Raw genomic sequence first — 25,251 nt, 5'->3', positions numbered from 1 at the left:
AGCATAAGAGAGAACAGAGAATTAGATGGAGTGAATTTTAATTTTAGAAAGGATCCTTGCCTTTGGGATATTCATTCAGCAAGGTTGTGCCATTTTTTCCTCTAGGTACTTACAAAGATGTTTCCATGATATCCTATTCAGATCCTATGGTTATTTTACTCTGTTAAACAGTAAGTGGAAGATTGTGAGATCTGATACATACTAAATACACCAGTGAATATCTAAATAGTTTATTTAGAATAATAACAAAAATTAAAATGATCATCTTAAAAGTAACATAAAATGATAATCTTTTAAAATGAACACATAAATTAAAATGCTTTGAAAAAGTGAGAGATTGCTCATGGTGTTGTCACTGAGGCTGTAAAGTGAAGCATATTTGTCTCTATTGCTATGCCCACTCTCAGACATACAACCTACCAGAGTTATCTACAGAACTACATACACCCTTCTAGTTATAATGGGGCCGTGGTGGCATCATGGTTCAGTGCTGGGCTGCCCTCAGGTGGAAATCATCAGCTGCTTCGAAGGATAAAGACAAGACTTCCTACTCCTATAAAAAGTTACAGTTTTAAAAACTCTCAGGATTAACTCTACTCTGCCTATAAGGTAGCTATGAGTCATCCTTGACTCAAGGGCAGAGAGTTGAGTCCTAATGCAGCTTGATTCTGTAATTCATCAGACCATCAGCCTTTGATTACATATACTCAGCAACCTAGGACCCAACTCCTATCAAAGTTCTAGAGCTTCCAGTTATTCAAGATAAAACTGTGAAATAGCCTTTTCTAGTTGCTTCATTTTATTTGTCTACCTTGGTTTTTGTTTGGATGTCTACTATTCTTTTTCTACGTGTTTACGTTCAACTTTGTGATTGCCAAAGTAGGTTAATAGCATTGTACTTTGGAATCCATTTGTGAAATCAATGACAATATGTAGATATTTTCAATATTCTGGAATGAAATACTTTTTAGGTGAATGGACTCATTTGATGTATAGTGATTTACTGTAGGTAAATAGAGCTGTAATGTAAGAAGAAACACGATGCTTGGGACTGTGGGTATACTAGAATCTGTAAGCAAAAATCTTAAGGCATTGTTTGGAAATTATTTTCTAATAAATGCCTATGAAGAATCTAGATTGTTTAAGGGAACCCCTGGGGTTAACAATCACAGTGAGAAGAAATTTAGCTAGAAGGGAAGCCTGTGTCAGCTCTACAAACTATAGGGTAAGTTGAGAAACAGTATTATACCCTTAGATAGAACCGCATGGCACTTTGGATCACGGGCTTTCCCAAATCTGCCAGAAAAATCCCATTCTGTCAATTTCATAAAAGCAACTACAGTTATGCCTTTAGAGTGCTTCTTCCAAGAAAGGTGATATTTTATGTAGAATTGTTTAAAGAAGAAAATAGGTCACTGAATGATATATTAGGAATAAACTGCCAGGCTTACCGTCATAACTGACAATATCAATGTGTGTGCAAGAGTATTAGTAAAGAAAGTTCATATCATATGGCATGTGGCAGTGATTTTATTGATAGCGGTAGTAGGGGCGGGAGGATGAGGTGTGGAGTAAGACCAGAAAATTGGATTTATTTGCTCTTTCTTTAGGGCTGAGTGAGCTCTTTAAAAGCAGGGCCGTGTTTCACTTAAAAAAATTTTAACAGTTTTATTAGCACTTCATCCACATGTCATACAATTCAATAATTTAGTCATATCAAGAAGAGTTATATAATTGTCACTGTATTCAATTCTAGATTATTTTCCTTGCACTCATCATTATTCACATAAGTTTTTTAATGTGTGGCAACAATATACACAACAAAACATTCTCCAATTCTTCAACTTCATCATATATAATTCATTACCATAGATTATACGCTTTGTGTTATACAACCATTATTGATATCCTTTTCAAAATTTTCCTACTACCATAAACATAAATTTAATGCCCCCTAAGCAAGAACTCTTTCTCCTTCACCCATGGTACCCATTGGTCAATTTTGGTTTCTTTTTTTGTAGTTTTCTTGATATAGTATTTCCATACCATACACTTCCATGGTCAAATTGCCTTTAAAAAGAGTCGCATATATATCAGTTCAAATGCCCCCTTCCTGCTTCAGCTTTCATTGTTTTCCCCCCTCATCTCCCACCTCTCGATCTCCCAGCTTCCCACACAGCCCGCTGAACCATCGCCCTGGTTACTGTCTCTGTGCATCCAGTCCTTCTGGGCTTCACAAATTGGGAGACCCAGCAGAAACAGTGAACAACAGCACCAAAGCAACACAGCAAGGAGACCATTGTAATACTAGAAAGCAAAAAAGACAAATCAAGAGTAAGAAAGAAAATACCACTGCCAATATTTAAAAAGGTAGAGAAGAAATATCTGTCATGGGGCATGTGAGAAATACTTGCGCCTAGAGCAAATTCAAACTGGGTCAAGAGGGAGGTCAACTGATCAAGTATCATTGTGTACCATGGGTCGATCCACCAAAATCAAGTCTACAGTAATCTCTGTTTGATATGAAACTTATTCCAGTCCCTTGCTTGTGGTCAGAGGGGATCTGCCAGAGGCTTAATCTGTCTCCATAGTCTGCCGATGGATTTGGGGCTCCCACGGTCCTCTATAGCTCTCTATAAATTGGGTGTTCACAATTTAAACTCTGATATTTTTTCCTTCATCATATTTGATTTTGTTATTGTCATTTTTTGATCATACAGACTGGTGTGCTTTTTCCATGTGGGCTTAGCTGAAAAGTTATTTTGTATGTATTTTCGTAACAGCTTCAGCCTTCCCCTCTGTTAAAAGGTTCACAGTTCAAAACTACCTTGGGAGAAAGACAGGGCTTTCTACTTCCATGAAGTGTTGTAGTCTTGGAAACGCACAGGAGCAGTTCTACCCTGCCCTATAGGGTCGCCGTGAATTGGTATCAATTGGATGGCAGGGCGTTTGGTTTGGGTTTCATCTTGAATAGGAACGGAAAGATAGCAACTTTGTGTGAAAAGCTTGTTGAAAAGTTTGATTCAAAATTTTTACTGTTTACACTTGGTTTTTCTGGGTAAGAAAAACCCTGAAATCAAAGCAAGATGCTTGTTATTAATTTAACACATGGTGACACATGGTGATAGGTTAACTGTCGTCCTGTATGTTATCTTTTCTGATCCTGTATGAGTAAAAGCAGATTGTACCTCTGCTGCAGGTATTTAGAACAGTTTTGAGGAAGAGCGATATCACATAGGTTTCAAACGGCACTTTAATCTACAACAATTCTTTATCTAAAGACAGGCTCCTTTACTTTGTTTTTATTGAGGTGTCACTTTAAAAACATTTCCACTACCCCCAGCTAGCAGGGGACAAATCGCCGATGCAGAATCCGTAAGATTGTTTAAAGAGGAGAGATGTCAAAAGCACTGCAGGAAGAACCCTGGCAGATGATTGGCGCTGGGTCGACCCGACAGAGGAGTAGGCGGCTTAATATCCGGAGATATAAATTCTCTGAGGCAGGACACAGACTTGTACTACCCAAATGTAATAACATGTATTACGCTATTAGCAAAGGCCATGGGGCCCTATTTGATTAACATAAAAAGAATCCAAGTATCTATCTTTAATTACCATTTCATAATAATGATTTTTGTCTTTAGTATTGATATTGGAAGTCAGAAAAGAGGCAAGCTACAGGCTATCTAATAATAGTATGAATAATAATAGCAAGCATTACCTTTTTCTTCCTCTTTAGTTCTTAAGGGCAAAGCACATGTTTATTCTCATCAAACCCCAAATCCTCTTTTTAAATCTGAGTTTATATGGTAATCAAAATATTAGTTTTAAAATTGTGTTATACAACACATATACATGTAGGGAATGTTCACATTAGATTTACCTTATGAATTAAAATCAGAAAAAGGAGTAAATAAACATATTTCTTGAATATCTTCTACGTACCCATTCCTGTTACATGTATTATCTCATTAATTCTCACAGAAATCCTTTAAGGTACACATTGTTGTCACCATTGACTTTTAGAGATGTGGAAAATTGGGTCCAGTCATTTCTAATTAGTGAGACATCACAACTCATAATGACCTGAACTAGTTCAGACCAGGTGACAAGAGCCAAATGTAAAGTATTCAGGACTTTTGTTGAAAATTTGAAAGTGGCCACAGTAGGACTATTTATTTATTTTTAATAAATCATTTTATTGGGCTCATACAAATCTTATCACAATCCATACGTACATGAATTGAGTAAAGTACAGTGTGAAAATCAACAAAGGCTAAATAAAGCACAAGGCTCCATCCACTCGCTAGCTCATTAGCTCACTACCGGCAACCTACTAAGTTAAACAGCACGGATTCAAACACTGCACGTCACACAATACACAAACCCATTTACTACTTCCAGGATTACAAAGTCTTTGGGTTTTTAAAAAGTTAGTCACAATCAAATATCGAGCTAAAAATTCTATACCCGTGGCTACATTAATGGTAATATCAATAAAACTATCGCATTCCCCATGGAGATACTTTATAATAACCTTCAATAAAATACTAAGGATGTCTTTAAAGTGAATCTGGAGCATATATGAACCATACACAGAGAAATGGATTTTTGAGGTCCCTCTTAATTGTAGCCCCAATCTAAGAACAATTCACATTTTTTAGTGAAAACATCTTTGTTTGTAGTCACAGTGAGAATTACTCATGAGCTACTGCACATTGTTTACGTATTTGTGTGTATCCCCACATATGTATTTATTGGTGTTGATGCCTTTTGTATGCTAAGGTACTAAGGGATCATACCCGTTTAATTTTCTTATTCATATCATTGTCTTTTTCAGTGAGGAGGTTAATAAAGGCAAGAACAACAGAGCAGAAGGGGAAGGGAGAAGGGGGTGGAGGGAGAGAAAGGAAGAGGAAGGAGGATGAGGGCGTATGATCATCATGCTTTCAGAGTGTAACACGCAAATCTTTATAGCATGGCTCTGCTCAATGCTTATCCAATGCCGTGATCACGGCGGTGGCCACAAATGTGGTGAAGATAGTAGCATCTAGGGTCTTAAAGTCTTACTTCAAAGTAACCCAACCCAAACCAGACTCATAGTCATTGATCCGATTCAGATTCATAGACACTGTGAATTTCTGAGACGGTGACTCTTTACAAGAGTAGAAAGCCCCATCTTTCTCCCTCGGAGAGACTGGTGGTTTCAAACGGCTGACCTTTTGGGTGTGGCCCATAGTCACTACACCACCAGGGGTCCTCTTCTTTGAATGAACAGCCCTTCTTAAAGGGCTTCTCTCCTTGAGAGAAACGGCTATCTAAAGGAAGCTTTTGCTAAGTCCACATAGAAGCAGCACACTAGCTTATGCAATTCAAGAATTGTAAATTCTAAAAACCAGACTTGTAGAAGGGGGTAGATGGTATTAAACTTTCAATTCCGAACACCCAGTTTTCAGAAGGCTGCAGATGACAGTGAACACCCAAAATCTATTGCAGGCCCACCCCACAACCTCCACTGCTGTGGATGAAACCCCTAATGAATTCCTTCTGACTAAGGACCAGAGATGGGAAAGGTCTTTTCTGAAAAGTACCTGGCAAGGGGTCTTATTGCCAATTGTAGTTGGGAAAGAAGTGACACTTTGTCACTGATCTTCCTCTTGAGACAATATAGCATTGCTCCAGTTTTAAATATCTTCTGCTTTGTTTTTGGCTGAAGTTTCTATATGTTCCATTGTGTCCTTGTTGTTGAGCCCTTTGTTTGTAGTCACTGTTGATTTTGTGTGATTTTTCAGTATGTGAAAGCCAGAATAGATAAACCTATAGAGACCTTACTTAAAGGGACATGAGGGGGGAGGCTGGCTGGAAATGGGGACCTAACAACAAGGAGTACCCAGGAGAAGAACCGCCCTGGAGTTGATCGTGGTGATGGTTGCATTCCTTTCATGAATCAGATTGAACTATTGAAATGTATGATATGTGATCTGTATGTCTGTGAAACTGTTAAAAAGAAAACAATTTTTAAAGATAAAAAGAAAATAGATAATATGCCATTGATAGGTGCCACTCCTGATCCGATAGCCCATTCTTAACAGTTACATGCATAAAATTATGCTTGTAAATTAAAAAGTAGACTTCTGTTCAAAACAGAAATGTAGAGTTTATGAGGTAACTTCATGGAAAAATCCCCTAATCCTTTTTGAAAAATAGTTCTATTGATATATAATTCAAATATTATATAACTCAATAGTTCAATCATATTTTAAAAAGTTGCGTAATCATTGCCATAATTAATTTTAGGAGATTTTCTTTTTTATACTCATTAGCTCCACAATTCCCCACTGAGTTAGTTTATTGTGTCAACCTGGCCGATAAACACATGTGGGTTAATTGAAGTGCAGAGAGGTAAATGGCTCGGTGAGCCTTGCCTTTGGAGTTCTCGGGTCTCTTGCTTTGTAAATGGTAGGACCAGGGTGCAGTTGCTTTGGCCAGTTCCCTGCTTCAGCTGGCAGGGCTCACGTCCTGCAAGACATCCCCGAGTAGAAGCCACATGAACCTACCCTGATGCAGCCCTGAGTGCTGGAGCAGTGGTGTGGAGACCCCTGCCAGCACTGAGATGCTTATATCTTCACTGATTTGCAGCGTCATAGTGTGTGTTTTGTAGATGGAGGAGGACTTTGTGGATTGGTGTTGGACATATGGGTTAATGTTGGACTTGTGAGTTTGGGCAGCCTGGGTTGGAGTGTTTGCTTGATGTGCACTTACCCTTTATATAAAACTCTTTTATACATGAGTTTCTGTGGATTTGTTTCTCTAAAGTACCTAGACTAACACCCCCCTTTGCCATAATCCAGTTACTGTCACTATAGATTTACCTATCTTTCATTTAATAGGGAGAAAAACATATTCAAATAAAGCAAAAATCAACAACAATGACAAAATAAAACAGAGCAAAACCTCTATCTAAAAGAAAATGTAAACCATTAAATACACAGGTACACAATGGGTCAAAGGGAAATCAAATGATGAGGTAGCACATTGAAATCTAACTACCTCTGCAGTAATCTGCCCTACAAAGCACACCATTTGAAAGTAAAAGCACTTAAGTGCCTAGTTCACAGTGAGAGGTGATTCACTGGAGGCTTAATTCACAGGGGGACCTGAAATGGATCTTTTAATTCCATTTTCTATAGGATTTTAAAGATTTCTCATGTCAGATAAAATAGCAGCTGGAGGCACATTACCTTGATCCTTTGTTTTAACTGTGTTCGACACATTTCCCCCATTTCTTTATCTTTTTAATTTGATGGACATTTCTTTAGTCTTGCTATATTATTTTGTGTATCTTGTGTTTATTCCACACTGCTTATTCTGATACTTTCTATAGCAATGTAATTGAGCTGGGATATGATAGATTAAAAATTGCTAGAGGTTTGGGCAAGGAGGAGTGTTGGCATTGACTGATACTAAATTTCATTATCTAAAAAGCCATCATGATTATAGTTGTATTTTATATACTTTTAAAATTTTGTTACTATAATTTCCTATGCAATTTTAGTCTCCAGAGTAAAGCAATATTTTGCATGTTTTAGCACCAATACTGCTCTGTGCCCCCTGTGCCACATGTTGTATAATCAGTGTTCTAATGGTCTAAATTTTCTTTTATTGTTTTATTGGCACTTATTCACATATCCTACAATTAAATAGTTCTATCATATCAAGAAGAGTTGTACAATCATTACTGTAATCAATCTTAGAACATTTTCTTCTTCCTTGTACTCATTATTAGTGTATTTTTTAACTGTGGCAAAAATATACACACCAGAACAGTCTCCAATTGAACCCCGGCTGCATGTGTAGTGCAGTGCCGTTGCTTATACTCTGCTGTACAACCAATATTGATGTCCTTTCCAAATAATTTCACGACCAGGAGCATCAACTCAATGCCTCCTAAGCGACACACTTCCTCTTGCACTTGTGGTAACCAGGGGTCAACGTCGGTTTCTTTCTTTTTTTAGTATATTTCTTCATATAAAATTCACATATCATACACTACCATTGTTAAAAAGAGTTGTATATGCACCATCACAATCTCTTCTACACGTTAGATTCTAACATATTGAAAAATTTTAAAAATGTATGGGAAATCCCTCTGCTCCTGAAAAAAGGCTATCAAGAAAATAATCATAATAAGTACACTGTATAAGTCTGGGTACTTTAGAGAAATAAATCCACAGAAACTCATGCATAAGAGAGAGTTTTATATAAAGGTTAAGTGTGCATCAAGAAAACACGCCAACCCAGTGCTGCTCAAGCCCATAAGTCCAGCATTAATCCTTTAATCCATATGTCCAACACCAGTCCACAAAGTCCTCCTCCATCTCACAAAACAGACATAACGATGCCGACTGCAAGAGGAAAGCTGAGTCAGTGAATGTGTAAGCATCTAGCGTTGTCAGGAGTCTCCACATGGCTGCTCCAGCACCCAGGGCTGCATCGGGGTAGGTCCATGTGGCTTCTCCTTGGGGATGTCTTGCAGGAAGTCAGCCTTGCAAGCTGAAGCAGGGAACTGCTAAGGCAGGTGCACCCTGGGGCGACCATCACAAAGCAAGAGACCTGAGAGCTAGAAAGGCAAGGCTCACCGAACCATTTCTCCCTCCGCCCTTCTTAGCCCCACTTGTGTTTATTGGCCAGGTTGGCACAATAAAATACCTAACTCATGCATGGAAAAGCTATTTCCCAAGTATTACTTTTTTGGTTTTAAAATAGCTTGCACACACATATGTATTTACTAAAACATTCCAAAACCCGACTCAGAAACTTGCTAGATCCTAATGTTGATGTTTAAAGAATGAACATAATGTTTCTTTTCAATTTCAGGGGAGGCTATGGTCACGACGTAGGGAAACGTCCTTGGATTGTAGGAGACGAGAGGATTGCAGGCCTTATGACTGACATTGTGGGTAAGCACAAATTGCGGTCAATCTTTTCCAAAAGGACTGTTCAGTTAAGCATGTATAATAGCTAAAAAGGCACAGAAGCTAAATCTGACCTCCTCTGGCTTCCCCATTGCAATGAGGCTGAGGTTAGGCCTACCTCCACCTTCCATCTTCTTGACCAGTTCCGACACCAACTGCTTGTTTCAGGACAGGGGCTGACGATCTGTTTCCATGACCACATGGAACTCACAGTTGATGCTTACAGTTAAAGGGGGTTCTTATGGAACTTAACGGGTTACCATGCAGTAGGATCCGAAAATACAAAGAATATAGTCACTGACCCATAGAAACCCCTTTCTTCAGTCACCATCCACGTCTCTCTCCGGTGCTTAGCCTCTCAGCCACGTAGTCTCTTGGCCACGGACTCCTTGAGTCTGCTGCTCTACCTCATTGTCCCCTAGTCTCTGTGTCCTTCCTCAGATCTGTCTCCTCACTCCTCGCCTCAGCCTCTGGCCTCGGCCGGGTTCCTCTGGTCTGGACAATGATCTTGGTGCCACAGCCTCTGGCTTTGGTGCCTCTGGCTTCAGCCTCCAGCACTTCCGACAGAGCTCTCTAATGTGCTTTGCTGGTGACTCTCCTTTTGTGGTCCTGGTTCTGTTTCCAAAATGGCTCTTATACACAATTGAATGTTTTGAGTAAAATGTGGTTTGTTTTTTTCCAGTGGACCATACCCCTAAGGGAATAAAAGCTGGAGACTTGAGTCACATCCCTCTCTAGTCCTGACCATCAGCATAGCAGAGAGTTCACTCCAAAGTGAGATTATAACCACAGGCATTGTGCTAAATGTATAATGCATCAAATAGGGGGTTTGGCTAGTAGGGCCTTTATTGACTGACTATGTCTCAGTTATACAGTCAAAATGTTATAGATGAACAGTTTGGTTTTCTATTCTAACCCATAATTCTAAAGGATTGGTATATTTGGGACTCGTTCTTTCAAGGAAAAACCCCCAAACCCATTGCCATAAATTCCAACTCAGAGCGGCCCAATAGGAAAGAGTAGAACTGACTGCCCCGTGGGGTTTTCAAGGCTATGAATATTTATGGAAGTAGACTTCCTAATCTTTTACCTACAGCATGGTTGGTGGTTTCGAACCACCTAACTTGCAGTTCACCCTCAAGTCCTTAACCACAGCCACCAGGGCTCCTTCTTGCACCAGATGTAACCTGATTATGCAGAAGGGAGTTGGGAATAACCTGGACTGGTTTCCCCTGACAATATGGGCAAAGTATGTAAGACAGTCTCGAAATCCTTGCCTCTAAAGTAGAACTCTGGCCTTATTTTCTTCCAACTCGGATCAGTTTATCATTTTAGTAATCCATTGTGTTTTCAATATTCTCCGCTCCACAATTCAGATGCATCGATTCTTCTTTGGTCTTCCTTATTCAAATGTCCAACTTTCACATGCATATGGGACAATGGAGAATACCGTGGTGTGGGTCAGGTACACTTTCGTCCTCAAAGTAACATCATTGCTCTTCAGCACTCTGAAGAGGTTTTGTGCAGCAGGTTTATGCAATGCAACATGTCTTTTGACCTCTTGCTTACTGCTTCCAAGAGCATTGATTGTGGATCCAAGTAAGACAAAATCTTTGAGAAGTTCAACCTTTTCTCCATTGATCATGACGTTACCTATTGGTCTAGTTGTGAGGATTTGGGTCATCTTTACATTGAGTTGCAGTCCATATTGAGGCTGCAGTCCTTGATCTTCATCAATAAGTGCTTCCATCCCTCTCACTTTTAGCAAGCCAGGTTGTATCATCTGCATATTGCAGGTTATTAAGCCTTCTTCCAATTCTGATATCACATTTATTTTCATATAATCGAGCTTCTCTGATGATTTGCTCAGCATGGAGGTTGAACAAGTATGCTGAGAAATATTTTGCTTATGGAATTTTTTAAAATTCCAACTCAAATCTTGAGGTTTTTCTTCAGTTTTTACAGGTTAAGATGTGCTGATCATGTTCTGCGTTTGTCTTTTTCTAATGCTAGCTTCTTGCACATTTTGTTATACTCTGGCTTTTGTCTTGAGCTGCCCTTTGAAATATTTTATTCAGCTCCTTGACTTCATTCTTTCTTTCATTTGCTTTATTATTAAGAGCAAGTGTCAGTCTCTTCTGACACCCACTTTGATCTTCTTCTTTCTGACCTTGTGCTTCCCCGCCCCCCCCCCCCAGTGATTGTTTGATGTCCTCCCACAGCTCATCAGTCTTCTGTCATTCGCATTCCATGCATCAGATCTGATCTTGAGATGTTCTCAAAATTCAGGGGGGATGGACTCAAGGCTGTATTTTGGCTGTTGCAGACTTGTTTTCATCTTCTTCAGCTTTATCTTGAAGCTACAGTCGGCCCCTGGTCTGGTTTGAGTTGCTGATATTGAGCTTTGCCATTGCGTCTTCCCACAGATGTAGTCAATTTAGTTTCTGTGTATTCCATCTGGGAAGTCCATATGTCTGGTCATCTTTTACGTTATTGAAAAATGATATTTGCTATGAACAAGTCATTGGTTTTGCAAAATTCTTTCATGATATCTCCAGCTTCATTTCTATCACCATGTCTACATTTTCTAACTATTGTTCCTTTCTCTTGTTTCCGACTTTTGCATTCCAATTACCAATAACTAATAACGCACACTGAATGTATGTTTTATCAATTTCTGACTGAAGTTGTTGATATAATTCTTCGTTTTCATCATCACTAGTTTTTGTGTGTTTAATTAATAAATTTGAATAATGGTTGTATTGATTGGATGAACTTGAAAGCAAATAAAGGTAACCGGATCAAGATCCTTTCTGTCACTGAATGCCGCGACATTCCTCTTGATTGTGTTCTTCCTTGCACACTTAATCATATGCATTTCTGATTCACAATGGCCAATGCCAGTCCATTTCAGCTCACTGATGCTTAGGATATTGATCTTCATGCATTCCATTTCATTTGTGACCACCTCAATTTTGCTAGATTCACGCTTCACACGTTCAAAGTTCGGATCCTTAGAAGATCTTTGCAGCTGTTTCTCTTTACCTTTACCCCATCGGGAAATGAAGAACCCCCATGCTCCACTCCCAGCGGGTTTCCCAGACTAATGTCACCGTAGTGGACTTCCTCCGAGAAATCAGCTCTTCTCCAGTCACATGTCGAGTGCCCTGGGGCATGAGGGGCCTGTCCCCCCCCCCCCAGCGACCTCTCCAACATGTTCTCATCTTGTAGTCTTGGACAATACTTTGAAGCCACGCATACGGGTTTCAGCTGCTTCTTTCTCCCGAGTAGGAAAGCCAGCCTCCTTCCTCTGCTCTTCTTGATCTGGCAGCTCTGCTGAAACCTTGCTGGCATCTGAAACACCGGTGACACAGCCTCCAGCCTCACAGCAGCGCACCAGCCACCGCAGTAAGCCAAACGGACAGACAAGTGGTGGGACATCTCCAAAAGCCTATAATTACTTTAATTAGAATGCATTGCTTGAGCAAAGATTGAATGTCTGTGTTTGTATTAGGAGAAAATCTCCTTTCTCCCTGACTTTTGTTGTTGTTGTTGTTTTCCTTTGGAATAACTAACTTAGGTTCTCTTCTTTCCTTCCGGCTCATTTTCCTCAGATTCTTCCCCTTCTCTTGTATCTTTTTATGTTAATGTTCCTTCACCTCCACCCCTTCTTCCAGGCTCTTTACAGGAAATTTCTTGGGAAATAAGTGGTTTTCAGTTCCAGTTAAGATATATGTAAATAGGTAATAGGGAATTGAAGGAGATATTGTTAGATGTTTAATATAAGGTTTTGCTTTAGAAGTAACAGTAAAACTCACATAACAAGTAGCGAAAGATAAGGAAACTGGTGGCTTTTGTTTGTTTACTTGTTTCAGAAGAGCTGTGTATTGTAAGAGAAGGAACGTGTCACTTATCGCACTCACATCCTTCTACAAGATCTAGGAAAACTCTTACTCAGTTAGTTTTAGGAACCTGGAATGAGGTTGGTCAGGTCCTTTGACTTCAGGAAATTGTCATCTCCCAATGACTAGGAATAAGTCTCTTCAATACTTGTTTCTTAGACTTGCAAATAGAATGGAGAAACCCATGCGACAAAGTCAGCAAGAAATTTTCCTTGGCTAGACAGTTTCTTCCTTGAATGGTTCTAATGAGACACAAATCCCTATAAGCTCATAGCAAATAGCCTCTCCTTAAGCGAACCTATCATGAAACTTCCTGTTAACGAGATGTATTCATTATTTTACTGCTAGTGTTTAAAACCGTGCCTCTCTCAGACATATCTCTTTAGATACAAAAGGTAGGATTTGTGTCATAAATATTTTTAATACCTAGTGCAGCCTTAACACATCAGTGTTTATTTACCCATCTCCCCCTTTTTGCCCACTCGGTGATGGTAAACAGGCATTATTCCAATTACACTTGTCCAATTGCTTTAAAAGATAAAATAAAATCCCAGAACAGATAAGGTATTACTATTATTGCTATTTTGGTATGAATTCGTAAGTATCCAATGTGTTCTCTGCTGTGTTTCTTTTTAGTGGGGCGAGAGTGAGGGAGGGGGGAATCATGAAAAGGAATTACATCTGATTTTGAACATGTAGTAGATATATTAATTTTGCATGTTTGCTATATCAGACAATATACATCTATCTTAATTATATCTTCTTATAAGAATAAACCCAGAGCTGTTTCAGTCTTTGTGCTTTGCTTCCTAGCTGTCTTGTCTTTTAAGCAATTATAGATTTTTTAAAAAACATTTTATTAGGGGCTCATACAACTCTTATCACAATCCATACACATACATACATCAATTGTACAAAGTACATCCATACATTCTCTGCCCTAATCATTTTCTTCATTTTTTCTCTTCTTTTCTTTTTTTTACATTTTATTAGGGGTTCAGACAACTCATCACAATCCATACATATACATAATCAATTGTATAAAGCACATCCGCACATTCCCTACCCCAATCATTGTCAAAGCATTTGCTCTCCACTTAAGCCCTGTGCATCAGATCCTCTTTTTTCCCCTCCCTCCCCGCTCCCCCCTCCCTCATGTGCCCTTGGTAATTTATACATTGTTATTTTGTCATATCTTGCCCTATCAGGAGTCTCCCTTCCCCCCCGTTCTCTGCCGTCCCTTTCCCAGGGAGGAGGTCACATGTGGATCCTTGTAATCAGTTCTCCCTTTCCAACCCACTCACCCTCCACTCTCCCAGCATCGCCCCTCACACCCTTGGTCCTGAAGGTATCTTCCACCCTGGATTCCCTGTGCCTCCAGCCCCCATATGCAACAGTGTACAACCTCTGCCCTATCCAGTCCTGCAAGGTAGAAGTCGGATCATGGTAGTTGTGGGGAGGAAGCATCCAGGATCTGGGGGAAAGTTGTGTTCTTCGTCGATACTACCCCGCACCCTGACTGACCCATCTCCTCTCCTAAACCCCTCATATATGAGGGGATCTCCAGTGGCCCACACTTGGGCCTTGGGTCTCCACTCTGCACTTCCCCCTTCATTCAATATGGTATATATATATATATATATACACACACATATACATATATCTAATTTTTTTGCATGATGCCTTATACCTGGTCCCTTTGGCACCTCGTGATCGCACTGGCTGGTGTGCTTCTTCCATGTGGGCTTTTTTGTTTCTGAGCTAGATGGCCACTTGTTCACCTCCAAGCCTTTAAGACCCCAGGCACTATCTCTTTTGATAGCCGGGCACCATCAGCTTTCTTCGCCACATTTTCTTATGCACCCATTTGTCTTCAAGCAATTATAGATTTTACTCCAATAGTGATTTGACAAAGAAAACTTCTTTTCTAAGAGGTGCATTTTAATTTGATGTTTCAAACAACCGGCTTAAAAATGTGATTGGCCTTAGTATCTTTTCAGATCTATAGATATACTTACTGCAAAAAACATACCTCTTGGGAATTTGGAAAGCTGACTGACAATAGGATACATCAACATTTATGGGGAAAAAGCAAAGCCTCCATTTTCCTTCTAGTTGTTCTTCTTTCCTACATCAAACAGAAGATACAACTTTTATCAAGCTGTGTTCCCCTGAGTCCAGATACTATTTGATAAAATGAATCAAGTGGAACCACTTTCATCTCGTTGCAACAACACATAGAGAATGGCATTATCTTTGAACGCTTTGAGGATGACAGCATGATACTTCCCTACTTTTACTGGTTCAAGAGCCTTTAATTGTGCAGTTTCAGAATTAACACAAACAACTAAATTATGATACTCACTTTACAGGAGCCAATGAGAAAGAAATAGTCCTGATGAATGGTTTGACTGTTAATTTACATCTTTTACTGGTAAGTTTCCTTTACCATCAATATGTAATATACGTTCATTTACAGAATATGGTGATTTCTATCTTTAATTCATGAGCGTCTGGTGGTTTACTTATTTTTAAATAAGTTGTGAAGTTATTTTCATTCTTACCAGGAAATTCTAGACCAGCTAGATATTATTACAGCTTTGTTACAACATGGGAGAATTGGCTCTTCATTAGTTTATCTCTGTGCACAAAGAGTAAATAAATTAAACAACAACAACACACACAAAAAATGCCATAGGAATGTGATAAAAACCTTGAGTTTTTGTAAGGATGACTTTTCAAAATACTGAACTCTAGCAGAGGGGGCTCAGTATATGTTTGTAAATTAAATTTTTGGTGGCAGGTTAAAAAAGAATTGGAAGATAAAACTAACATGTATAAAAAGAATACAAATTTCATATGAAATACTCAAATGGGAGAAAGTTGAGAGGACTGTCTACATTTGTAAAGATGAACGGCCTCAAAAATTCATGCTAAGTTCTTACACCATGAGTCGGAATCAACTAGATGACAGTGGATTCCGTTCTATTGTTTTTAAATACCCCATAAATATTTACATCTTAAAATGTCAGTTTTATATTCCTGCTTGGAATATGTTATCTATACTTATTGGTTTTGTGATTTGAAACTTTAAAATTCACAGTTAAGTATATTTTGGAAACTTATCCACAAGCATAAGATATACATTGAGGACATCAATGTTTTATTTTACTAAAGTCGAAAAATGTATTTGAGGAATACTTAAAAGCAACTGTGGATTATTTTAAGGATTTCAAGGAGTATTTTAAGGATGATGCTAAACAGCAGTTGAATTCAGGCATTTTGGGGTTTGACTACCAGCTATGTTATTAAATGTCTATATGACTTTTCACAAGACTTTAAGCATATATACGTTTTAATTTTTTTCTCACTAAGAATGAGGATTTTAGTTATGTATCCATAAATTTGTCCTAGGATTATAGGTGAAAATTATTTTAGCACTCTGACTGATCATCAACACCTAATTCACAATAGTTAGTACTTTTAATGTTAACATTTTCATTCCCATTGGCTAGGGATAGGACTCCATTGAACAATATGCTACTTGCCCCTGGTGGCTCAGAAATGGCAATTATATTAAGACTGAGATGGCATAGTGGGTTACATATTAGGCTCCTAACTACAAGGTCAGCAGTTCAAAACCACCAGCAGGTCCATCAGAGAAAGATGAGAATTTCTACTTCTGTAAATATTCACAGACTTGGAAACCCACAGGGAAAATTCTACTGTCTTATTGGGTTCATATGAGTTAGAATTGACTAAATGGCAGTGAAGACTGGGATATTTTTCAGCTGAATCTAAAATCATAGACCAAATATAATTTTTAAAAAGTAGAAACAGTATATAGTGGGAACCAAGCTAACCATAAGAGCTAACTCCCCTAATAAAATGATTTTAAAAAGAGATAACTCAGTATAAATAGGATATTCACAGAGAATGACGTGTAAGTCTCATGTTAGAGAAGTTACCATTAATATTTTTGGAAGAGAACTTTGCAATTAAAATCTCAGTTTGAGAATAGGCTTTAATCAAACTCATATTCTTCCATGGGCTTGCTTTTCATTGATAAATATCATGAGCCAATATCTTTCTCCTCTTTGCATTTCATTGGAATCAAGACTAATCAGCCCAGTACCCTTGACAAACATCATAGAGGCATAATTAATTAATTAGTACTTGTAAAATTCTGGAGATCACAAGATGAAACTGTGATGTAAAATGAGAAAATTCATAAATTGTGAATTAATGTTTTTTCAATGAATGTATTTCATTGCAGTTGTCGTTTTTCAAGCCTACCCCCAAACGGTATAAAATTCTTCTAGAAGCCAAAGCCTTCCCTTCAGATCATGTAAGGATTTCTTCAAATTATATTTACAGTCTTTGTACTCTTCCGAGTGGAGCATGCCATTTGCTTGCCTTGAATGTTTAGTCACTAGTCTTTCTCAAGTATCCTCACAATAAAAATATCTGTGAAATGATTTTGATTTATACATTTAAAAATAAATTGTAGCTTTATTTCTTTTGTTCTAGTAAAACATGAGTTCAAGGAGGAGAGTACTGAATAGGAACCTTGATTTATTAGTCTTTTAAAAGACATTGGCCAATCTGCTGGTCTAAATCAATTGCAGTTATAAATGTTTTCTTAATTGTGGCTATTTTAGTTTATAAAATACAATCAATACAAATCCTAGAGCTTAACCATTTAGCTACATATAATAGGAATATAGAAGTGTACTTGTCTTTTTGCTTTTGTAGTATGTATAATAAGAATTAGTATTTTATATTTAAAATATTACTTTTTTAAAGATAGAACATTTCTTGTGATGCATTAAAAATTCATTTTCTTTAATCAGCCATTCAGTTGATAAAATTTTATTTTTCAGATGTATGAAAGCTTGTTGTTCATTTCAGTTTTGATGCTACAGAAACCTGGTTTCTGTATTTCATATTGTTAGTAACTATTATGCCCCACATCTTATGTAATTTTAGAGTATGTACTCATTTATGTTCAAATCAATAACCGTTACTTTACTAAAAAGGAGCTAAGTAATTTCAAAACATTCAATATATTTGCAATAGATTGTGCCCAGTTGTCTCTCAATGAAATAAATTATTTCATTGTATAAATCAACAGTTTCAAATTAGACATTTTTAACTTGTATAATTTGATGACATTAATTATCTTCATCATTTTCTATGATCAACATTATTATCCTTTTCCAAATATTTCCATACTCTCAATAGGAGCTCAGTGCTACTGAAATCAACTATATGATAACTCTTCATTTCAATAACCTATTCTTCTTAGGTCCTGTGTTCTTTCATAACAAGCTCATAAAACTCACTTTGCTATTTTATGCTTTTATTTGACAATATGTGATTTAATAACTTATTCTAAAAATCTCTTCTAGCCCTTAAAGTCTAGATGACTCCTAAATTTCTATCAATCTCTAATAATCAATGTTTCAAAGGGCGTTAGGTTTCCATGTAAAGTTGTTCTTTTTTTCTGGCACATTTTATTTAGGTACTTTTACCTTAGACTTAATAGTATCCTTTTTTGGTTACACTTTAGCTTATTTTGAGAGTTGTTACTCGAATGGGCTTCTGTGTTGGATTTAACAAAATACATCACCCTTCTTTTCTAGTATGCCATTGAGTCCCAGCTCCAACTTCATGGGCTTAATGTTGAGAAGAGCATGCGGATCGTCAAGCCCAGAGAGGTAAAGACGGAGGCAAATATGTAGTCATCAGTCTTCTATTTAGTGTTATCATTTAAATTCCGTGCTCCTCAAAAGTTTTTTCTTTTCATTAACTTAATGGACTTTCAAGGAAACCTAAAAGACCTACAGTACTGCTCCATTGGGCACCTGCTTAAACTAAGGACTTAAATCAGAAGTGTTTTTATATACATTTTACACAAGACAGTCAGAGAGCAAGCAAACCATTTTCCTGATTATAACATTCAAGTCTGTCATATTTTTTATTTGAAGTGGAAGTGTTAACTTATGTATACCATTTTCAAGTTCACATGCTATTTTCTATAAACACCACCCAAATGAGGCTGAGGGCCAGCAACTTGTGTTGAGCCTTGCGGTTGCTCTGATGGGGTCTAGGTTTCCTCACCCCGAGCATCAAATGTGCTCCTTTGTGCATCAGCTGGGGTGTCGAAAGGGCATGACACAACAGAAAGGGTCGGACTTTGAAGGTTGCATGATTTACTCCTGTGCCAATCCAGGTACACTACTGGGCACATGACTTTGAAAAAATTGTTTTATGAGATTACTTGAGGTTAAAACAGGTAACAACGGATTCATCTAATTAGGTTTGACCATTTGTTCACGATCTGAAACACCGAGCACTTCACATTAATAGGGCAAGTTGTACAGACTTTGACATACAAACTCTGCAGTGTGTGTAATTTGGCACCAAGAAAATCAGGTGGAGTAAATTTTTGATTTCAGATACGATGTTCCCACACTGTGCTTTTTTTCCTCTTAGCCCTCTTCTCCACTCCTCCCATTCCACTCCTCCTCCTCCCACACTGTTAAAACAAGGCTGGAACAATTATTTCTGTCAACCTAGAATTACTTTGAAGAAATTAAGCATCTCTATTCTCTTTCCCAACCTACAATAAATTAATGGAATAAACAGTTCTCATACGTGTAAGAGAATATTGATTTCATAAATCGTATAGAAATTGTTAACTCTTAGTATAAATGAATATAGTCACTAATATATCACAGATTTTCATGGTGACAGTGTAGTGGAGTTTATGAGTTAATACTAATATTGAGTGATATTTTAGTATTATTGCTTTTTATTCTATTTCTTTTGTTCTTGACAATATACATGGCAAAACACAACAATATAACAGTTTTTGCATGTGGAATTCAATCACATGAATTACAGCCTTTGAGGTCTGTAACAATTCTCACCCACCTCCCTGAGTTATTCCTGCCCATTCACATAAATTCAGGTTAATTTTTTTTCCATCTAATTTTTCTAGTGCTATTATCAGTTTGATCCCAAATGCATAATTCTTAAAGGAGAAGCATAGCACTCAAGGCAGAAACTTTTTACTGGTCAAACTAATATACTGTTTGGTTTAAGGAAATTAAAAATTTTAGATTTAAAGTCTCTCTCAGGGCAATAGTTCAGGTAGTTCACTCAAGTATTGCTATTTTAGAATAAAGCAATATGAGACCAGGCCAGATCCTTCGACTGAACAATATATTTCTGTTACGCTTCACATAAGTTCTTTAGATATTTAAAGAACAAATTATATGTTCTTCTTCCCTTGTTGAAAAAGATGGTAGACAAACTTTATTAGATTCTGATAAGAATAAAGAATTTTGATTGTCCTACTATCAATTTTGCCTATTTTTATGCCCACAATCACATGCAAATACATGTATATAGATTTTACTAGTCTTTCACTTTACATGTGGCATTGACTTCATAATTAAGAAATTTCCATAGCAATTGTATTTTGATAGATGCTCAAGTTAGAGAGAGCACGCAGTCCACTTTATTAGGAAGTTTCAGTCTTCTAGTAGAAATTAAGGTGTGTATGATATTGACTGATATGCATGCTTAACAAGGAACAGAATAATTGACACATGGAAGGACTTAAAATAAATAATAAATAAGTGAAGAAAATTTTGTGATTACTTCAATTATATTTTCCTGAAATATTAGTGTCCTGTAGCTCAGAATCATGTCAATTTTAGCACAGAAAAAAATAATGAAGACCTAAAAATAGATTAGAATTGTTAGGATAAAAGCAAACACCTTCAAGTAAGCTGATTGTTTCCATTAAGATACTTATGAGATCAAGTCAAAATGCATTCACAGGTTTATTAAGTTATCCATTGTTTATCCGGGTGGGAAATGGAGGCAAATAAAATCTTGAACATACAGGATTTCTCCCACCTTCTGTTCACATTTAAGTTTGGTCTTTGGATTGGTTAGGGGTAGATTTTACTTCAATTATTTGTGTAACTTGCAGATGAAGGATGTATGATACCTGATCATCTCCTGAGATAATATTAATTTCCCAACATAAATTTATCTTGTAAAATTTGTTTGCCTTGAACATCTACTGTGATGTGAGTGAAAGTTTACAGAGAAAATGGATTTTCCATACAATAGTTCGCACACATTTTGTGACCAGACATTGATTGCCATGAGTACATGTAACAGTCCTCCTCTTGGTACTTCCTCCTCCTTCTTCTTCTTCTTCTTTTTTTTTAAACCATTTTCATTTGTCTTTGCCTATCCATTCTTGCCTTCTGAGATTTTTCCCTGGGCAATGGCTGATCTTTTGATTTCATATGACTGATGGTCCTAGGGAACATTTACCTTTCCAATGTTGCTGTCTACAAGAGGTAAGCCATACAGGTGAGTTCAGTACCAGGCCAGAATTTAACTAAGGGCCAGAGTCTCTAGAATTCGGTTGATTCTGTCTTAATATTCTCTACCTTTTAGATCTAGAGTCATTATCCATTTCAATGATTACACAGAACCCACAGACAATATTCATGATTGAAGGGGTTTTTACGGGAGTTATCAACTTGCAGTGCAAATGAGAACTGTTCAGGATACAGTTGTTCATCAGGACAATTTACAAAGTTGCTTCAGGGATGCTAATAAATGCCCAAAGGCCTGCCCCTTTCCCTGTAAGCGCCAACCAGAAGGCCTTCAGCACAAGCTCCGTGGGTCAGCGAATCCAGTTCTTCAAATTAATTTCCAGAGGCATCCAATTCCAGTAAGCCTCAGCTGGAAGGCACTTACCCAGAGCTACCTCCCGCCACTACCCAGCCGTCTGCCTGCACCCACTCAGCTCTCCTTGACTGTTGGCTGGGCAATCCACCCCTCTGTTTCATGCTCTGATGCCTGGTACTGCTGCTGCTGCTTCTGGTGTTCTAGTTGTCTTCTGAATCCAGAAGGTTCACTGTGTTACAGGTCCTGGAGTCCAGAGGACGTGCTCCACTCCTGGTCCTTTGCAGTAGTGAAATCCTCCATTCTGCTTCTCAGAGGGCTCATTTTATACTCAGCAGGATGTTATTCCAATAAATTAAGTTCACAGTTAATCAGAGGTATATCAGTGTCATCTTCCACCTTCTAAGCCAGAACCTTGCAGGAAAATGTCATTTGGTGGAAGTTAGAGACTTTGGCTAGAGCAGTCACATTAAATAATTCACTATCCCCGAAGTTTCCTCTTATCTCTATCTGACAAATAAGCCTGGTCATTCTTATGATTTTAAATTTTGATTCCAATATTTTTCCTTCACTCAATTCATGGCAATCTGTTGGGATCCCTTTCAGAGCACCCAGTGTGGTAGCTGGCCACCGTCTAGTTGTGGAGGCTGAGGTCTATTAGTCATCTGGATTAATTGTTTCCATGAATCTGCTGTTCTTCACTCTTCTTTGCTCTGGACCCAGTCACTGGTGACCAAACTCCAAAGGAAACTACTGTTCTATAGGGTTCATTCCAATTTAGGTTACTCTATAGAACAGAGTAGACTTGCCCCTTGTAGATTTCTGAGACTGTAAATCTTCTGGGGAGTAGAAAGCTTCATATTTCTCCTGCAGAGTTGCAAGTGGCTTTGAACTACTGACTGAGTAACAGCCAATGGGTAAACCACTATGCTACTAGGGCTCCTTGCTACTGACCAAAGTAGGGTGTAAAACATTGTCTTTGAGCTTATGTTATCCCAGTTGCCCTTGCTGTCCTCTACGATCAGGGTCCCAATTTTTTGAACATTTTAAAATAACTACTGGTGTTTTATTGGCTTGAACTAAGGAGGAAACGATTTATAGGTAGGAAGGTAACAAAAATTATTTGAAAACATGTAGTCCAAAACAATGAAGTAGGCTTTTGCAATAACTTACACCTTGAAATTGTCTTGTATTATTCTCATTTCTTAATAATAACAACAATCATATTCAAATGCTTCTCATCTGCCAACATTTTTTGAGATCATTAGTCTGAAATAAATAAACAAATAAATATGCCTTTGAATTTACTTTGGATCGATAAAGATCTCATGACTAAATCTAGATTGGAAATATGCAGTGACAAATATGTATATAATGCAACTTGTGCCTAATTCTGTTTTAGGGAGAAGAAACCTTGAGACTGGAGGATATCCTTGAAGTGATTGAGAAGGAAGGAGACTCCATTGCAGTGATTCTTTTCAGCGGGGTACATTTTTTTACCGGCCAGCGCTTTAACATACCTGCCATCACCAAAGCTGGCCAAGCACAGGTATGCCTATCATTGCCTCCTTCCCATCTTGTCCTCTCCCTTCAGTGATAGTGGAATGTGTCTGTTTTACAATTGGTTTGGAGTCCCTGTTGCTTCACAAACAGGAAGCACTCAGAAGGGGGATGGTACAACACCACCCCCTGAGGTACCCCCACAAAGCACAGCAGGAGATCTACTTCTGGAATGTCCCCATTGAACATCCTCTGGAGCAGGGTACCCTCTACAGATGACATCCCTGTGAGTCAGAAGAGACTTGACAGCAACCGTACGCAACAAACATATTTTAAGGCTTAACAAAAGAATAAACGGTGTCACACACACAGAGATTTGTATTCCTCTTTGCTTTGACTCAACTCTGTTTAAGTCATGGTTTCATGAGTCTGTGGCCTCACCGTCTGTGGTAGTTACATAATCTGGTGTCAATTTGGGACTTGAGAGGTTTAAGAGTAAAGGGGTGGAGTCTAGTTTGTTAATTGGGATATTTAGCCAATGGGGCCTCTGTGTAGACATGACCTTCCCCTGACAATTTTGGGAATTCCTGTATTTCCTCCTTGGAGCGGGAGACACCCTTTCTTGACTCACATCCTGAGAAACATTTCTGACGAGAAGCCTCATAAAGCTACCCTGATGCAGCCAGAAGGCATGTGGAGACTCCGGCCAGCTGAGATCCTTACAGCGCCTCTGGATCCACAAGACTTCCCACCCATTGCCCTGTGATCTTCCTGCATTCGACGTCATTGCATGTGTCTCATGAGTCTAAAGAAGACTTATAGATTGGTAGCAGACATAAGGGCTAATATCAAACTTATGGACCTGATCTAGTCCAGGCTGGGATGTTTTCTCAATATTCAATTGCTCTTCTACATAAACCATTTTCTTATACACATATGCAGGTCCATGAATTTGTTTTTCTTGTCTACCCAGACTAACACACCGTCTTACTAGCAGGTACTCTCCGGTGTTTTGTCTCCAATCTGCAGAACTCCTAATCTTCTTGTAGGTGACAGAATAGTTAAATCAGCAGAAGGCAGTCGGTAAACAGGATATAAGCCACATACTAAACTGTGAGATACTAGACTGTGGTACTTTGTCAGAGTATAACTCACTCTGAGTTGCAGCCATTTGCTGGTTCGTTGCTGCTGCAGCGACTGCTTCCAGTGTTACAACTCTTCGGGATTACAGAGCTCAGTCTCCTGAGTCTAAGAGGTTCTCAGCACAGGGACTCTGGGTTCAAAAGCTATACTTGGGTCCTGGTTCTTCTTGATGGGACTGAAATCCCCATTCAATCTGTAAGATGGGCTCTTTTTAAGATTAAAGGGAGGAACAAAATAAACCAATCCTTTTGGTGAGCCACATATACCTTATTTCCATATTCCCAAACTTTTTGTGAGATTTACAAGACCATGACTTCAAAAGTGATATATAGAGAAACCCATTGCCCTACAACACATACAATTACCTATCACCGTTGGACAAAGGATTCTTTTGATGGAAGTCATCTTGTCATCTGAATCTGAGTTAGCCAGTCAAATGAGATGAGGGAAAAAATGGCCCAGTGATAAGGAGAAGTTGATATAAACAGTGATGTAGATATGGGGCCCCAGAGATAAGAGAGCTAGAGGATACTAGTTTATTAAAGATCTTTAAGAGATTATGAGTAATAGTAATGCCTTAAAATTAATGGGGCTCTCTCTTTGATGGACGATGATGAGTATTAGAATCAAGACAGTTTACTCTAGCAATCGCACAGAGAATTCACTTGAGGAATTCAAGATGGCGAGGGGAGTACTGCAGTAGTTTGAAGATTTGACTATCGACAAGGTGGGGTGGTGAGTGAAAACGTTTGTGGTAACATGTGGTTGTGCCGATATGAATGGCTGTTCCTGTAAGTCATTTTGAATAGAAATCTGTTGAAATTATTTGTTCTTGTTTTAACTGGATATGGTAGGCACTGAAGTTTGGAAATTACATTTCAACCTATTCATATTATATTAATTACTGTTACAGGCAAAAATAAAAATTTAACTGGAGGCTGTAGCGAGATTTAATTAATTAATTCATTCGTTCATTCATTTTGTGTGTAAGAGATTTTTATACCCAAGAG

At 38.2% G+C, this 25,251-nt stretch overlaps 1 protein-coding gene across 1 annotated transcript in view; it reads left to right on the top strand.

Annotated features, from left to right (window-relative positions):
• The window catches only part of KYNU (kynureninase), a 123,610-nt gene that overhangs the window by 25,346 nt on the left and 73,013 nt on the right, over window positions 1-25,251 (top strand). The window contains exons 3-7 of the mRNA XM_075529253.1: window positions 8,878-8,960; window positions 15,250-15,311; window positions 17,154-17,225; window positions 18,523-18,597; window positions 23,001-23,147. Coding sequence (XP_075385368.1) covers window positions 8,878-8,960; window positions 15,250-15,311; window positions 17,154-17,225; window positions 18,523-18,597; window positions 23,001-23,147 — 439 coding nt within the window. The remainder of the gene's footprint in view (window positions 1-8,877; window positions 8,961-15,249; window positions 15,312-17,153; window positions 17,226-18,522; window positions 18,598-23,000; window positions 23,148-25,251) is intronic.

This window comes from Tenrec ecaudatus, chromosome 13, assembly GCF_050624435.1.
Source record: "Tenrec ecaudatus isolate mTenEca1 chromosome 13, mTenEca1.hap1, whole genome shotgun sequence".
In the NCBI taxonomy this organism is placed as follows: Eukaryota; Metazoa; Chordata; class Mammalia; order Afrosoricida; family Tenrecidae; genus Tenrec; species Tenrec ecaudatus.
The sequence above is the reverse complement of the archived record's forward strand: the minus strand, read 5'-3'. Positions and strand labels throughout refer to the sequence as shown.